A 17,644-nucleotide genomic window follows, 5' to 3' on the forward strand; every position below is an offset into this window, starting at 1 on the left:
ATTAGAGACTTTCCTGTCTGAGCTGGCTTTGAACTGCAACCATCAGATTTCAGCCTCCTAAGTAGTTAGGATTACAAGTGTGAGCCACCAGTGCCTGGAAAGAGAGGAATTTCTAAGGCATCCAGACATGTATTTATTTTAAAGATGCACGGAAAAGGATGCTCTTCACACCCAAAGGATTCTGTTTTCTGGATATGTGTCACACGGTAATTTAAACACATTTCTTTTGTTCTCAAGTCCTTGCCCATACATGAATGCATGGGCCAAATTCATTTGCTGGGGTCAGAAGTAAGTACTTACCATCTTCCTCATTCTAAAACATTCAGAAACTTAAATAGTAAGCAAACATTCCTTTCATTTAACCTTTTCTTGTATTTTCTTTGAATACTTTTAACATTGATTTCCTAGTGATATTCAAATAATTTTATTATTGTTTTAAAGTATAAAAACTCATAAAAGTTGGGACTATACTAAGTGTCAGATGCATGCAAAACACAGCAAAAGAAGTATTTCCAAGCCAGGTGTGTTGGCTCACGCCTATAATCCCAGTTACTCAGGAGGCTGAGATATGAGGATCAAGGTTCCAGCCCAGACACAAAAGGACCTGAGACTCTTAACCTCTAGAAAACAAAATGGGAAGTAGGGCGTGGCTCAAGAGTAGGGCAGTAGCTCTTCAGCTCAAGAACAACGCCCAGGCCCAGGGGTACAGTGGTAGCTTGGAGTTGAAGAGCTCAGAGACAGCATGCAGGCCAAGTTCAAGAACCATGACCCACAAAAAAAAAAAAGTATTTCCAAATCACTGATGCAAACTGCACTAGAAATTTTCTTTCTTGCTGTTGCTTGTCCATGCAAACTGAGAGGCTGAGACACACCTGGGGTGCATGTACTTCTATCTACTCAGCCATACTACATAACACCTTCACTTCCACAAGCACTGTGCTTCATATGTAGCACCTCTCTACACACCATCATCTCCACATCCAGGTGAAGAAAAGGGTTCCTGATATAGCCAGGACACCAAAAGGCGAACCTGACCCCTGGCCTGCTCGCCTCTTAACTGGTGATTTATTCCACCTTGCTGTTTCTCCTCATATTCCCAAGCTAATGTTGCTTAATATATTTATACTGTGTCCTATGATTCGAATTTCTAAGCTTTTCTTAAACTCTAACAGAAGCACTTGACCAGTCTAGGTTTCATTATCAACTATTCTTTTAAGAAAATGTTGGTATTGTGTCAGGCACTAATGACTCAATGTCTATAATCCTATCTACTCAGGAGTCTGAAATCTAAGAATTGAAATTTGAAGCCAGCCCAGACAGACAAAATTAACCAGCATAAAGCCAGAACTGGAAATGTGGTTCAAGTAGTAGAACATCAGCCATGAATGAAAAGGTAGAACCAGACCATAAGGCCCTGACTATATTGAAGCAATAAATGGGGGGCGGGGGAGCTAGTATTAAAGCTTCTGATGCCAAAGAAAGTCACACAAATATTTGAAATCTTGTTTGTTACCTGTCGGAGCTGAAAAACCCCTCCTGTTGGAACATCCTTTGCAGAAGTCACTTCTACAGGACAGTATTCACCATTCTCATTCTGCTCCAAGATTTGAACCCAGAATTCCAGCTTCCTGGTGACTTCACTCCACCTAGGAAATAGTTGACGTTCTTGGAAGATCAGACATTTCCATCAATACAGGTTGTTTAGGGATCTACACATGGGACTTAGCCATGAAAATAACTTCTAAACAGAGTAATGGGTGGGATGGACAGTAGTCAGTTAGAAACATGCAAGCACACACTGACAAATACAACAACAAACCAACTTTCTGGGGTTTTTATTGTTCACTATTTTTTTTTTTTTTTTGCCAGTCCTGGGCTTGAGCTCAGGGCTTGAGCACTGTCCTTGGACTTTCTCAAGGCTAGAGCTCTACCACTTGAGCCTCAGCACCACTTCCGGCTTTTTTCTATGTATGTGGTACCAAGGAATCGAACCCGGGTCTTCGTGCATGCTAGGCAAGCACTTTAACCACTCGGCCAAACTCCTGGCCTGTTCACTATTTTTTTTATGAGGGGAAAAACCTGAGAATTGAACCTGTAGTCTTATTCTACTACTGAGCTACACCTTAAGTCCATCATGCCTCTATTCTGTTCAGAAAGACATAATGACAAATCTATTTCAACATGGTTATTTGATAACTGGAACATTCTGATCAAATGTACAAAGGCAAGTTCCAGGATTATCTTCTCATAGATAAAAACAGTGCCATATGCGTCATTGATTTGACAAGTATCTTTTCTCAGGTCAGTAAGAGAATCAAGAAAAAAAAATCTTGCTATCTAATTTAGGAGTTGCTAAAACTTTCTAGATGCAAAAAAAGAAAATCTGGTCTCATCTATAATTAGATAAAAGGAAAAAAATCTTCTATTTCTGTTGTTCCCTTTTTAACTCTTCCAAGTCAACAAGCAAGGCTAACTACTCCCGTCAGTGATGGCTCTCCAAGGATGGGAGCTATAACACAAACACAAGCACTACCAGAGATCCCTATCCATTTCTATGGCCAATTAGTTAGAAATAGGTCACAGTGATAAGTTGCCCTTCAAAAAGTTCATTTCATTGTTTCCTTTTTTCACAGTAATGGGGACTGAATGCAGACAGAGCCTTGTGCTTGTAAGTACTTTAACATTCCAGTCATGTATCTGTGTTATATTGTTTCTTCTACCACTCTTCAAAGTTCACCTCTCTAAAGAAGTTCTACTATGAGTTATACGTAGAGCTTGACAGTGCTCAGGAAATGGCACATGCCTTTATAAATGACAGTATTCATCTCTAGTTCATAAAATTGTAAATAGAACCTGCTGGATATCTAACATTCACCTGTCCCGGAGACTTCGTGTTTTTGCCTGAATGATTCCCAGATCCCATAGAGCTGGGTTTTTCCGGGGATCAGTCATTTTATGACCGTAGACTTCAATCGCCAATGCTCCTTCCGAAAGATGTTCAATGAAGTCTTCAGTGATGTTCACAGAAAACTCCTGAATCACAACAGCAAAGTCTGGTTGGTCATCTTATGCTTACTTAGGCCTATTCTCATCAGTCTTTTTAACTCCAAATTATGGTTTTAATCATATCATAGAGGAAAGAAACAGAAAACAAAACATCTTCATTATAGAATAGAACTATCATCTAACACCAACAACGTGTATTCAGATGGATTAGAGTTATTGCCTTTAAAAACAACTGTAACCCTAAATTTTTTAAATTTCATTTTTGAAGTCTGGTGTACTCAACCAGCACTATATTATTATTATTATTATTATTATTATTATTATTATTTATTTGGCTATTGTAGGGCTTGAACTCTGGCTTGGGTGCTGTTCCTGAACTCTTCAGCTCAAGGCTACTGCCCTACCCTTTGAGCCTCAGCCCCACTTCCCATTTTTTAGTGATTAACTGGAGACAAGAGTCTCACAGACTTTAGTGCCCAGGCTGGCTTTGAATTGAGACCCTCAGATCTCAGTCTCCTGAGTAGTTAGGATTACAGGCCTAAGCCACCATGCCTGGCTTGTATTCTATTTTCTTAGCAATGTTCTGGAGCTATTTTTCAAAGTAATGGTATTAAGCAATGCTGCCATTGCAAATATTATCTATCGTGTCTTGATATAAGTTACTACATGTAATAAGAGACTAGTATGTTGCAATTTTTTTCTAGTTTTTACTAAGCTAATCTCTAATAATGAGACTGGAAATAATGATCACCAGTGACAAAAAAGAAATCACTTTTTTTTTTTTTTTTTGCCAGTCCTGGGCTTGAGCTCAAGGCCGGAGCACTGTCCTTGGGACTTTCTCAAGGCTAGAGCTCTACCACTGAGCCTCAGCATCACTTTTGGCTTTTTTTCTATGTATGTAATACCTACGAATTGAACCTAGGTCTTCATGCGTGCTAGGCAAGCACTCTACCACTAGGCCAAACTCCCTGCCAAAATCACTAACTTTTAAGAACAGTCCATCATCATAAGACAGCATTTTGCAATTAGGATTTCACTCTTAAACAACTTATTATATAAAGTCACAGAATTTCTCATCTTGGGTAGCATCTCCCCCACTTTCTCTGTCTATCTTTGATAAACTAAAGATACATGTGTATTTTAAACAGGTTAGGAAAAAACTTTGCTCTTGAAAAAGAAGAAATCAAGTGTGGCATGGTAGCACAAAAGATTCTGGAACCTGCTAGGCCAGGCTCTGCTGTCATAAGAGAATGGTTTCTTTAGTTGAAAAAAGTTCTTGAATCCAGTATCACCAGTAAGGTGAATAAAATGTCAGGCAAAACATCTGCACTCAATAGAGCAATGCCTTGTCTGTTAGCTTCATTTTCACTATGACACTGCTTTCTTAACTTTTTCCTACAAAAGTTTCTCCAGCAACCTCATACAAAATGCAGATGTCACATAGAGAAGAGCACACACATGTAAATACTCACTTTTGTTTCTGTTTTAAACCAAATTGTGAACTTTTGATCTTGGACACAGTAAGTACACTTTGACTCCATCCAAGAAATATATTGATGTAAAATTATTCAGAAAAATAAGGTTCCCTTTTAACTTGGTTAAACATGAGTCCGAGTTAGTAAGCAAACTCACACTGCAATGGTCAAAAACAACCATGCACTGAGGCTCCTTGCTGATGGGAGAGGAGGAGGCATCAACTTCCGGGGCAACTATCACTGGCTCCTGCAGATCCCAGAAGTCGTATTTGCAAAACACAAAGTGGGACAGATGCTGCGGCAACCCTGTGGCTTGGAGGATTTTCACCTGTGGGGATAAGAAGGCTCTGTTTATGGTGGAGTCAAAGAAGTATGGGAGTCTGAGATGCAGCTTCCTGTTCTGACTGTCTATGGGTAGATGAATATAACTGCTGGCCTACTTTGGTCACATCCCATTCTCTCTGGGACTGTGTCACCATATAAGAAATGGTAAATCTGGTTGTCATACCTAGCAGGAAGCTTGATAGAGGGCAATGGAGGCAGATCAACATCTAAATTCTAGTTTCTTAGAACATAGTAAGAACGTAATCGTCAACATGGAGTCAAAAGGAAAAAGTTCTCAGACATCAATACCATTTGGCAACATGCATCATAAATATGAGATATGGCAAAGAACAGAACTATTAACTACAACAAATGAACAAAATCAAAGTATGTGAAGAGCAAAACATCTACTTGATATTTGAAGTATAAAGCTTCTCAATAAGAAATACTGGTATTTTTTTTTCCTGAGTTTTTTTTGATGGGTCATGGGGCTTGAACTCAGCCTGGGTGCTGGTCCCTGGGCTCTTCAAGCTCAAGGCTACCACCCTACCCCTGGGCTTGGGCATTGTCCCTGAGCTCTTCAGCTCAAGGTTACCACCTTACCCTTGAGCCAAACCCCATTTCCCATTTTCTAGGGTTAACTGGAGATAAGAAAGAGTTTCAGGTCCTTTTATGCCTACGCTGCCTTTGAGCCTTGATCCTCATATCTCAGCCTCCTGAGTAGCTAGGATTACAGGTGTGAGCCATGGCCCACCTTTCCCCAGAACTTTTAAGAATGTGTTATCTGAAGATCTAGGGGAAAGAACAACGAAATAAATGAGTAAATGAAGATAGCGCAGACCATCACCGACTGCCTCCCAGCAGGATGAGGGGGAGGCAGGCATTGGAAGAAGCGTGCTTTGGAGAAGAAGACTGCTGTGTGTGGCTAGACACCTGCCTAACCAGAGCCAGCGCCCAGAACAAATGTGACTGCCTGCACAGATTTTAAAGCAGACAAATACTCCCCGTGTTTCTTCTGGCAGCAACATCCAGCTGAGCTTCTGTGGTAAGCTGTGATAGTCTAAAACTCCAACTATGCAGAATGACCCTAAATCTTAAAGTTAATTAAATTCTGAAGTTGTGATCAACTAAGTCAAATTTCACACAATTGAGTATTAGTCATAAATTCTTTACCTAGCCATAACGCATGATTTATTCCATATCTAATAAATAAGAAATAAATTTAATGTAAAATAAAGTTGACTATGTGGCCTAAATTCACATATTTCAACCACAAAAGAAACCCTGATGTTTCAGGAAGTATTACTAAGGACACAGAAAGTCAAACAAAGCAGATATTTCTCCACACCAAGCATTCAGTGGCTTGGCAACATATAGGAACCCAATTCTAAACGGTTTTTCCCTGTGATTTCTAAAAAGCTCAAACACCAATACAAAAATTCCCCAGAAAGCTCTGAAAGACATATTACACATCAAACTGAGCAGAATAAGCATTCTGCAACTGATTTCTCATGGAACATCTTAAATTATTTTTGCATTATTATAATGTAAATTATAAATGCGTATTATAATTCTTTATGATGAAGCAGTAGGCATATGATGCTGTGTGGGAAGATTCTGGAGTTTGAGCTAATCAGAATCTCTATCATTACTTAAATTTGTCATTTATCTTATGTTTAGCTTTCTCACCTACTATACTAGGTGAGACCAACCTCACTCATGAAGAAATAAGAGCAGGCCCAGGCACTGAGTATATATATGTTCAAGCACAGTTCTTTGTAACTGAATTCCATCTGAGGACAGTTTTTTTTCCCTGTAAGAATTAATCTGAGGGTTGGGCACTGGTGGCTCATGTCTGTAATCCTAGCTACTCAGAAGGCTTATATCTGAGGATCATGGTTCAAAGCCAGCCTGGCATGAAAGTAAGATTCTTATCTCCAATGAACCCTAGAAAACCAGAAGTGGCACCATGGCTCAGGTGGTAGAGCAGTAGCCTTGAGCTGAAGAGCTCAGAGACAGTGCCCAGGCCCAGAGTTCAGGCCCCATGACCCACCAAAAAAAAAAAAAAGAATCTGGCTTTTACGGCTGAAATTAATAAGATTAAATATACTGACTTTCCTCTACAAGCAACTTCTGAGGAATTATATTGCTATGAATGAAGAGTATCAGGAATGAGGACTATCTAGATACCTAGAATATCTATCAGTTTGGAATCCCTGCACATGTGTGTGTACAAATATTAAAACCACCACAAGGTGTCAGTAGCACAGGCTACAATCTGTAATTGCTCCATAAGAGTAAAAAGGAAGACAGCAAACAGGGCTGTTGTCTGGGGCTTTGAAATACACAGTTTTACTTAACGACACTTTAAATATTAATGTGTGCACTCTCCTTAATTATGGGAACATCCTTTCTGGTGATTCTCTCCAGGCTGTGGGATCTTCCCACCGGTACCTATCAGCCAATGTGTTTGCCCTTGTCCTGGTTACATAATAGTCTACTACATAATAGAGCACAGCTTTTTTTTTTCTTTTTCCTAGTGTTCCAAAATTGTTTTTATTTTTTTATTTAATTTTTTATTGTCGGGGTAATGTATAGAGGGTTTACAGTTACATTCGCCAGGTAGTAGGTGCATTACTTCTTACACATTGATACCCCTTCTCATGTTTTGTCCCCATTTCCCTCCCCCCAACCCTTCCCAATCATCTTGTTTTAGAACACAGCCTCTTTTTATTTTGCCAGTCCTGGGCTTGAGGTCAGGGCCTGAGCACTACCCTTGGACTTTCTCAAGGTTAGAGCTCTACCACTTGAGCCTCAGCACCACTTCTGGCTTTCTTCTATGTATGTGGTACTGAGGAATTGAACCTGGGTCTTCGTGCATGCTAGGCAAGCACTCTACCACTAGGCCAAACTCCCGGCCCCAGAACACAGCCTCTTAAAAGCACTTTCCACCAAAAGGATTAGAGATTCCTTAGAGAATGGCTGAACTCAGGTATGGGACAGGATACATATAGACTAAACCAGAAGATTTATCACACTCAAGTACTGTTGCAGTCTGTGAGAGCCAAGGTTATGCCAAGTAAAAGGGAGTGCCACCAGCCAAAGATAGAACATTACAGTTTCAATAAAGGGAACTAATGTATTGGGTCAAAATACAAATATGTTTCAACCTAAAACTTTTAAATGGTATTTAGGCTGAAAAAAAAAAAAGCCTGAAGGCCAGGCAAGGTGGCTCACAATATGCTATACAGGAGGCAGACTCTGAACAAAACCTCAAGATCCTATCTGAAAATAAACTAAACCAAAAACAGCAAGGGGCTTTGCTACAACAATGGTGCACACATCTAGCAAGCACAAGGTCTGAGTTCAAACCCCAGTACCAGCGTGCACGCGTGCGCGCGTGCACACACACACACAAAACCACCTTTTAAAAAATCAATTCATTCAATTTCTTTTTTTTAAGGGTTTTATAACTTGAATCACTAAAGCCTTTTCCACTTTAGTTATTTTCTTTTTTTAAATTTTTAAATTTTTTATTGTGGGGGTAATGTATGAGGGGTTATAGCTACAATTGCCAGAAAGTAGGTGCATTAATTCTCACACATTGATACCCCTTCTCATATTTCTGTCCCCATTTTCTTCCCTTCACCCAAAAAATTAATTTATTTAATTTCTACAGGAAAAAATAGCCTTCTGATGGAATTCAGTTACACCATCCTTATATCTAACACAACTCACATCCAATGCATCTTAACACACTGACCAAGGATAATCAGCAAAATCCAGACAATAGGGCAATACCCCCTTTCTATAATAAAAACATTTCAGAGTGACTGAGCACTGAAGAGAAAGACACATAGTCAGGGTCTAGAAATTGAAAGAACTTACGGATGATATCAAACTAACTGCCTATTTTATGACGTTAAGAAATTAACTTTTGGGGCCGGGAGTTTGGCCTAGTGGTAGAGTACTTGCCTAGCATGCATGAAGACCAGGGTTCGATTCCTTGGTAGCACATACATAGAAAGCTGGAAGTGGTGCTGTGGCTCAAGTGGTAGAGCTCTAGCCTTGAGAAAAGTCCAAGGACAGTGCTCAGATCCTGAGCTCAAGCCCCACATGGGGGGAGTAGAAGAAATAAATTAGGTAACTTTTGATAAGGACATCATGGTTATGTTAGTCTCCAAGGGCCCTCTGTTTTGGAGACACATATTAAACTACTTACAGATGAGCTATGTGGTCTGGATTGCTTCAAGGTACAACCCACCTACTGCCAACCAGGAATGGTACCTGAAGGCTCAGCATGAGTCTCATCTTCCAGAAATCGCTACCATCTCTCCTCTGGGTACCAGAATGCATGGCTCCTGCTCTGTCAGACCATTTGGCTTATATCACATGGAGGCTTCTGTTCACATGTGTAAGCCTCTTAGCCTTCCACTAGCTGTATGGAACATTAGCCACTGGAAAACAAGAGCCTAGCTCTACTCATGATACATTTCTGATCAGGAAAACTCAACAGATATGCCTTAAGTGCCCCCCCCATAAAAGATTACAGAACAGGATTGGAGAATGTGGCAAGCTGGAACAGTATATCCAAAATTACTGAGTGCAGAAAGCAGAGAAACTGCAGAGTGACCACATCAAGGGCTGAGGGACAAGCCTGGGGTGGGATAGCCCCCCCCCCCCCCGACCTTTAACAAGACTCAGTGAGAGGAGGAACTGGAATGGGAAACCTGAACTTCTCCACAGAATGTTGCAGACCAACTCAGGTTCAATGTCAGAACTGAAAGGACCAGAGAGAAAAGAGGAAACCCATCCAAAGTATCAGGGAGAAAGTACTAGAAATATAGAACCCTCAAACACTAAGTGTCAAAAGATAGATGTATTTTGAGGCTAGTACTTTCAACTTTTGTAAAAGAAGATGGATTATCTAAATACCCGCTTGGACTTACCATACAGACCAGCTTGTTCTCCTGGGACTCCTTCTCAAAGCTGGTCTCTGTAGCATCATCCCCTCCTGCGATCCTCTCAGCAATGGCACCGCTGAGCCGCATCACCTCCACATGCAGCCGGCCTGCCACCTGCAGCGATAAGGCAAAGCAGATGCTGACTCTGGGGACTGGGCCATTCTCCTGTGAGGACCTTTCCACCAAGGCAGAAACAAGTTCTGAGATTATCAGTATGTGAGAATGTTGGAGGTTAGTTTCCAACAGTTGCTCCGTCCTCAAAGGACTGAGCCCTGTAAAAAACAAGGCATTCCTACATGCATATATGTTTCTGTGTTTAAAGAGCAGCACCAGATCCCATCACCCACACCTTCTCCCTGCAGGAAGTGAGGCACAAAGAGGAAGCCAACCTCTCCCTTCTGGTTGACGATTGGAACAGCATACTGTAGCTTCACATCATAGAAAAGTGACTCCAGGAAGACATTTGCCACGCCGATGAGACTGTGGTTCTCCTGCTCATCATAGAATGGATCAGCACGCTTCAAGTAGGACCGGATCACCTGAAAGGTATTTGGAACATAAATCTTTTTTAATCACACAAAATAGGTGCATTCAATCTACTTTTTAAAGCATTATAAGTTACTATAAATGTTCATCATTGTATCTTAACACTTGTTTCAGTGAAATAAAGTTCTTATAAAAGTTCAGCACTGTATTTGCACACACATGCACTGGTGGTCAGTGTTCTTCACCTAAGATGGGACCATCCCAATAAACAGGGCATTATTCTCTTCTTCTCTCCTATAGTATGTGAAAACCTTGCCACAAACAGAGAAATAGCCAGGTGCCAGTGGCTCACACTTGTGAATTCCCAGCTACTCAGCAGGCTGAGATCTGAGGATCACGGTTTGAAGCCAGCTCAGGCAGGAAAGTCTATGAGACATTTATCTCCAATAAGCCTCAAAAATTAGAAGTGGCACTATGGCTCAAAGTTCTAGAGTACTAGCCTTGTGCAAAAGAACCCAGGGATAGTGCCCAGAACCTGAGTTCAAGTACCACAACTGACACAGAGAGAGAGAGAGAGAAAGAGAGAGAGTGAGAGAGAGCAGCCAGGAGTTTGGCCTAGTGGTAAAGTGTTGCCTAGCATGCACAAAGACTTGGGTTCATTTCCTCAGTACCACGTACATAGAAAAAGCCAAAAGTAGCCTGGTGAGGTGGCTCACACCTGTAATCCTAGCTACTCAGCAGGCTGAAATCTGAGGATCACAGTTCAAAAGCAGCCCAGACCTAAAAAGTACAGACTCTTATCACCAATTAACCACTAGAAAACCATAAATGGCACTATAGCTCAAGGGGTAGGGTTGTAGCTTCGAGCTGAAGAGCTCAGGGACAATGCCCAGGCCCACAGTTCAAGTCCTACAACCGACCAAAAAAGAAAGAAAAAGCTGAAAGTGGTATTGTGGCTCAAGTGGTACAGCTTTAGGCTTGAGAAGACAGTGCCTAGGCCCTGAGTTCAAGCTCTGGGACTGATGAGAGAAAGAGAGGGGGGGGGAAGGAGAGAGGGAGAAATAGCATACACTGATGAACTACAAAAAGAAGTTGGATGTACTAAACCTCTTATTTTTTCTCAGGAAAAAAGCCTGTATGTTCCATGGATGAATACCCAATCATTAGACACCCTTGCTTAAATTACAAGTAACCCCCCGAGAGGAGAACAAATGGCTTCTTTGTATTTATTTGTGCTATTTATTTCTTGGTTGAAATAGAAGACAAAAGAATTTCAAAATTTTCAGCAAAAAATGCAGTCTAACAATAAAGTCACTTTTCTTGGTGGCCACTGGAAAATAAACATTTTTACAAAACGTCGAGGAAGTAAAGAACTCATGTGAAGCAAGGATCGCCAGTATTAAAATTATGTACACTGTTGCCATTTTAAACATGTACAAGTATATGTCTGACTTAATGGAGAACCTGCTTTAGGATCAACACTTCCACAAATGTGAAAATACCAAATCAGAAAACATGAGCATGTATTGTAGGTTTATCCTTTGCAAGGTTCTTTTTATAGAGAAATGGGAAGGGACATGACAGGGCTTGATTCCATGCTAAAGAGAGTTCCAGAGTAGCAGCAGAGAGTGGATACTCACCAGCAGACAGCAGACAGAAGAGATGATCTGTGCTAGAAATTCAGAGAAGACAGGTGAAGGGGGTGGGGGGGAAGGAGGCTGAGATTCAAGGGTCACAGTCCAAAGCCAGCCAGGGCAAGAAAGTCAATGAAACTCTTATCCCCAACTAGCCACCAGAAAATCGCAAGTGGAGCTATGGCTCAAAGTGATAGAGCACTAACTCTAAGCATAAAGAGGCTCAGTTATAGTACCTTGGCCCTTAGTTCAAGCCCCAGGACCAACAACAACAAAAAAGGACCAAGAGTATAGCCTAGTGGTGGAGTGCTCACCTAGCATGCATGAAGCACTGGGTTTAATTCTTCTGTACCACATACACGGAAAAAGCTGGAAGTAATACTGTGGCTTAGGTGAAAGAGCAATAGCCTTGAGCAAAAAGTGTCTAAGGACAGTACCCAGGCCCTGAGTTCAAGCCCCTCGACTGCAAAAAAAAAAAAAGAAAAAGAAAAAGACACCAGAAAGGCAGATTGTTAAACTGAATATATTAAGCAAGTTAGACCTTTTACAGTAGAAACAGGAAAACAATCATGGAAAAATAAAAAAACAGGCTCACTCAGCATAAATCTATGACTACGCCAGCTAAGCCACTTTTCTTCAGGAACTTACAGGAGAGTCCTCTTCACATTCCTTCCAGTCCTGATAAAGGTCTCTCATATCCAAGAGCCGGTTTTCCAGTTTTTCCAAAGACCAAATTTGTTTTCCTTTTCCTTTTCTTCTCACCTGGATTGCAGGTTCACTGAGAAGAGAGCCTCGCTGCAAAGACATCAAATAACTGCATGAAACTGCTGCCACCCATCAGAGATGCCAACCCTGATCCTTACAGCCAACTGTCATTGCTCATTATAGAAATGGGATGGCCACAAAGCATCCCAAAGCTCCGACAGCCTTTACCATGCCTTTATACAACTGCACTCAAAACTTTAGATTTTAATATTAACTTAGGTGTCCATGTAAATATACGCTTTAATTGCAGTTGAATATAATTTAAATTTAAAACCCAGGAGACTGAGAAATAAACATGCTTTATTCACACCATCATACAACCACAGAATGTCACCGAGTTGAAAGAGCCATGTGTTACAAAAGGCAGGGATGTCTACTGAGGTAACTATCTCTACTTCTAAAAGCGACAGTCTTTAACTTTTTGAATGGATAATATGTCAATGCTTAAAGGAGTAAATCTGTAAGATAGGCACAATGAAATTCCCAAAACAACAAATTATAAGAAGTGTATTATTACCCATATAATATCACTTCCCAAATATAAGTTAGAATTTACTATAATTGCCAATTACTAGATACTAGATAGACCTAGTGGTTGGATAACATTGGAGAACTATTCCCTTTAGAATAACAAATTTTATGTGAACTTTCTTTTTTTTAACCAAGGACTATGGATTGGAACCTCTGAAACTGTGATCTAACAGAACTCTTCCTACTCAAGTTCCCTGTAACAATTATTGTGTCATAGTCACAGCCAGCCAAATCTGACTCACACTAGCGAGGATCTGGGTGCAATCCTACTGGGGTTCCAATCAGACAGGTAAAGCATGACACTACCTCATCAATCATATCTCTGCCCTGTTGAGAGATGGCACCTCACCTTCCTGTTGGCATCCAGGCTGGAGGCTGGGATCTGGAGGGTAACTTTATATTCTGTTCTTTTATCCAGCTCTTCTGCAATGTAACTGGCTTCTCTCACCAACAGATTGGCCTTCACAATTTGTTCCCTCAGCTTCATCAGGCTGTTATTCAGTGTTGCTTCTCTGTAAATAAATAGTGACAATAATTCTAACAATAATAAAGGAGAGAAAGGCAGAATTGTAGAGGTAGCCTGAAGAAACTACACTACAAGAGTAACAATGTGCTAATGCCAAAGTGTGAGCCAAGCTTAGGACAGTCTTTAGCATACAGGGAGCCTGAGGGACACTGCTCCACACACATACTTGTTTCTGGGTAACATCACAAGCATCAGAACACAGGCACAGGAAATACTTCAAAAACCTGACCGTATATGAATCACAGGGATCTTCGTGAACTCAAGACTTTGACTCAGCAAATCCGGAGTGAAGAACCAGAAACTCTAGATCTCTATCAGTCTCTAGTTGATAAGGAAAATGCCTGACTATAGAGGCAGATGATAGTGACCTACAGTCTGTAATCAAGGAGCACAGTATTTCAGTGTGGTGCTAATTAACCCATATGGAGATCAAATCTACAATCTGCATCTCACTAGTACCATGCTTTTCCTATCTGAACCAACTTCATAGCTTTCTTTTAAAAAACATTTACCCAAACTTCTGAATCTAAAGCATAATATAATGATAAAGTATAAAAAGCATATGAGCTGAAAAGAGGCCACACCTAACCTGGGCAGTCTAAAGAAAGCAGTATTACTGACAATTCCCATGATCAAAACCACAATAGCAGTTCTTGGCTGTATCACTCTCTTGAAACGTAACGGTTTTGCAAGTAACATCTAAGTGTTGCACTGGGAACCCAGAGGTTGCAGATGGGAGCGTAATATCAGCTCCTTCCCCCCCAACCACCACCCTTGACCCTCGGTGCCACCTACCTCTCCTCAGCCCACTGTCTCAAGCGCTGCTGGGCACTGGGTGAGTGGAATGAGAGTCTGTCCATACCACGGCAATTCTGCTTCTCAGGGGACAGCCTTCTCCGGAGCTGCTCCAACTCGTGCTCGTACATAATTCTCTGGCGCTCCAGTGCAGACCGCTTCTCTTCTTCATGTTGTTGTTCAAGGCTATTCAATATTGACTGCATTGGATCTAAGCATATTTATACAAATAAAACTCAGTATACTTCAAATGTTGTTGTTCTGTGTCACTGTATTGTTGTCACTGTATTGTTATCTAGTTACCACTACCAAAAACCATTTGAGATGATTTGTAACGAGCATAGCTGTGTCTAATGTAGTATACTGTAGTAATGTATTCCCAACTGGATATTCCACATCAGTCATCCATCTGGAAAAAATTGGTCTATCCTAAGTTCTACACCTCACTTAAGACATAGAGATAGGTTACAATAATAATAATAAGCTGGGGGCAGTCAAGATTCACACCTTCGCCGGGAGTTTAGCCTAGTGGTAGAGTGCTTGTCTAGTTTGCACCAAGACCCAGGTTCAATTTCTCGGTACCACATACATAAGAGAAAAAGCCAGAAATGGTGCTGTGGCTCAAGTGGTCAAGCTCTAGCCTTGAGAAATCCCAAGGATAATGCCCAGGTCCTGAGTTTAAGGCCCAGGACTGGATGGATGGATGGATGGATATGGATGGATAGATAGATAGATAGATAAATAAATAAATAAATAAAAAGATTGACACCGTCAAACTTCTACCAATGAAAACAAGGTTTACCATGTATCACAATTTATCTAACCATATATCAAAGGCAAAGAGAAGGCAAATTTTTATAAATGTAAGACAAAGAATGGAGTTCCAAAATCAGCAAAGTGAACTTTCTCGTGAACATGTAAAAGGTCTCACGGAAAACACTGTTAATACTGTCAGAGGATTCTAAAGGACAGCAGACTTGCTCACCGTTATTGCCCAGGGCCTTCATGGTCACCTCCATCTGTGCATATTCAAAGTTGAAGTTGATCTCACTGGACACCTCGCTGGAGGAGTCCCCATCTGCATCCAGTTGCTCAGAGCTGTTATCATTCTTCAGGGAGGCATCTTGCTCCTCACCCTCGTGTTCCTTCTTTTTCTTTTTAGGCAAATTGAGTCTTGATTGGGTGGGGGAGAGAGGTAATTTTTAAAAATCAAGATAGGCACGTATTCATTCCATTCCACAAATGCTGCAATTTTATGTCAAGGGTATATGCCACATAAATACAAGACAATGCTGCATTCAGGAACTTTATGGTCTAGTAACAGAAAAAAAATCACTGTGTGGGAATATTACAACAGAGAATAAGACACAGACCACATGAGGCCCACTTCAGAGTGGAAGAGTAAAGAAAGCTATGACTGTAGGAAACTGTCCGAGGTGAGCCCTAAGGACTCACCAGAAAGTAGGGCAGAGGAAAGTGGAAAGATGTGAAAACAGAAGGTCCACAGTCTCTGGAGGAATTATGAATAAAACAGCAAGATACACAAGGGTTGTACAAAACAAGCTGAATGAAAGAGTGGAAAAGAGCAAGTTGGCCCAAAGTATAAAAAACAATTGAGAAAAACATTTTCCAATTTTTTTTAACCCATCCACTCTTTTTTCAGAAGGGAAAGTATCAAGTGGCCCACATGCAGGGAGTCCATCAGCACTGCAAAAAGTCAGTGTGCCGCTGAAGCACACTGGCCACAGACAGAGAGACCTAAACTTCAACTCTGTCAAATCCAGCCAGCTTGTCCACCAGCACAACCCTGTTCTCAGCCTCCTTGAAGTAACCAGGCAAATTCTAGCAAAGTGGGAGACTGCTAGGGCAACAACAGTCAGAAAGCTTCAGCCCTCTCCTTTTCAGCCCTTTCCCTCCTTTTCTGCCAATAAGCTGAATGCTGCATCTATGGCAACACAGCCATCTTTAGGCCACAGGACAGCACCAAGATAACAGGCAGATTGCTGCCCTGACATTCCTGAGAGGCTTTGCAACATTAGCCACCACTTTCCTTGCAATTTCTTCCTCTGTCAGGGAAAAAGGAAGTGTCACTGTCAAACTATCTCTGGGAAATGCTTCACTGCTGTAAGTATTCCTGTAGGAAATGTCAACCCAATTTTAAGGATAAGAAACTAAAACAACTATTTGCCAGAAATAATGTGTTTTTTATACCAAATGACAAAACAACCAACTTCCACTGGGAAATAGAAAAAAAATGCAAGTAAACTCTATTTTTCATCAGTATTCCCATATCCTCAGGATCCAGATATAATACGTAGTAAACAAACATATAACACACACATAACACATATATTTATATATATACATACATAACTACATACAAAATGTCTATAATATTATGGAATTAAGTTTACAGATATAATGCACCTTTCTATTTTAGAGCACAATTTTTGACATTTCCCTACTAAGGGCCATAAGCAATGTCATACCTGAAGAAATGGTTGTTTCCCCATAATATCCTGTCCCCATGGTGCAGCTGGATTGGACTGGAGACAGAAGATCCATTTACAAATGTTCTGTAGGGAGAAGGTCAACCATGAAAATTATCACATCCTCTGCTGTTAACTTTCCAATACTAATTATTGGAGAAAACAAAATAACCAACTATCCAAAATAAAATCTGTCCTTGGTAAATTTTAAGATTTTTGCTGATTTTTCTCAAGTGCCAATGATACCAAGCATAATAGATTACCATTCTCTATAGTTCAAAGTTTTAAATATATGTAGTTTACTTAATAGGCTTATTTGATTTAGTGTTATTTTTCAAATTTCTAAATTTTGAGGAAAGGGAGGTTGGAGGGAAAGGGAGGTTGGAGGGAAAGGGAGAGAACATTCAAAGAGTAACATTAAGTGGGGCTGTGGCTCAAGGGCTAGGGCGGTTGCCTTGAGCTGAAGAGCTCAGGGACAGCACCCAGGCCCAGAGTTAAGCCCCATGACCCGCCCCCACACACAAAAAAGAGTAACATCGACCAAGATGCACTGTATTCATAAACTACTCTGTTGAATGGCAATTCTTTTGTATAACTACTTGAAAAATGAATAAAATCGCTGGGTGTGGTGGCTCACGCCTATAATCCT

The 17,644-nt window shown here is 40.8% G+C and overlaps 1 protein-coding gene across 1 annotated transcript in view; it reads right to left on the reverse strand.

Moving 5' to 3' along the window:
• The window catches only part of Kif13b (kinesin family member 13B), a 139,423-nt gene that overhangs the window by 40,093 nt on the left and 81,686 nt on the right, over positions 1-17,644 (reverse strand). The window contains exons 15-24 of the mRNA XM_090353682.1: positions 16,996-17,082; positions 15,492-15,679; positions 14,507-14,717; positions 13,535-13,697; positions 12,538-12,684; positions 10,159-10,308; positions 9,755-9,883; positions 4,639-4,809; positions 2,876-3,033; positions 1,514-1,646 (exon numbers count right to left, since the gene is read on the reverse strand). Of these exons, the coding sequence (XP_090209808.1) occupies positions 1,514-1,646; positions 2,876-3,033; positions 4,639-4,809; positions 9,755-9,883; positions 10,159-10,308; positions 12,538-12,684; positions 13,535-13,697; positions 14,507-14,717; positions 15,492-15,679; positions 16,996-17,082 (1,537 nt within the window). The remainder of the gene's footprint in view (positions 1-1,513; positions 1,647-2,875; positions 3,034-4,638; positions 4,810-9,754; positions 9,884-10,158; positions 10,309-12,537; positions 12,685-13,534; positions 13,698-14,506; positions 14,718-15,491; positions 15,680-16,995; positions 17,083-17,644) is intronic.

This window comes from Megascapheus bottae, chromosome 20, assembly GCF_031878675.1.
Source record: "Megascapheus bottae isolate mThoBot1 chromosome 20, mThoBot2.hap1, whole genome shotgun sequence".
NCBI classification, from domain to species: Eukaryota; Metazoa; Chordata; class Mammalia; order Rodentia; family Geomyidae; genus Megascapheus; species Megascapheus bottae.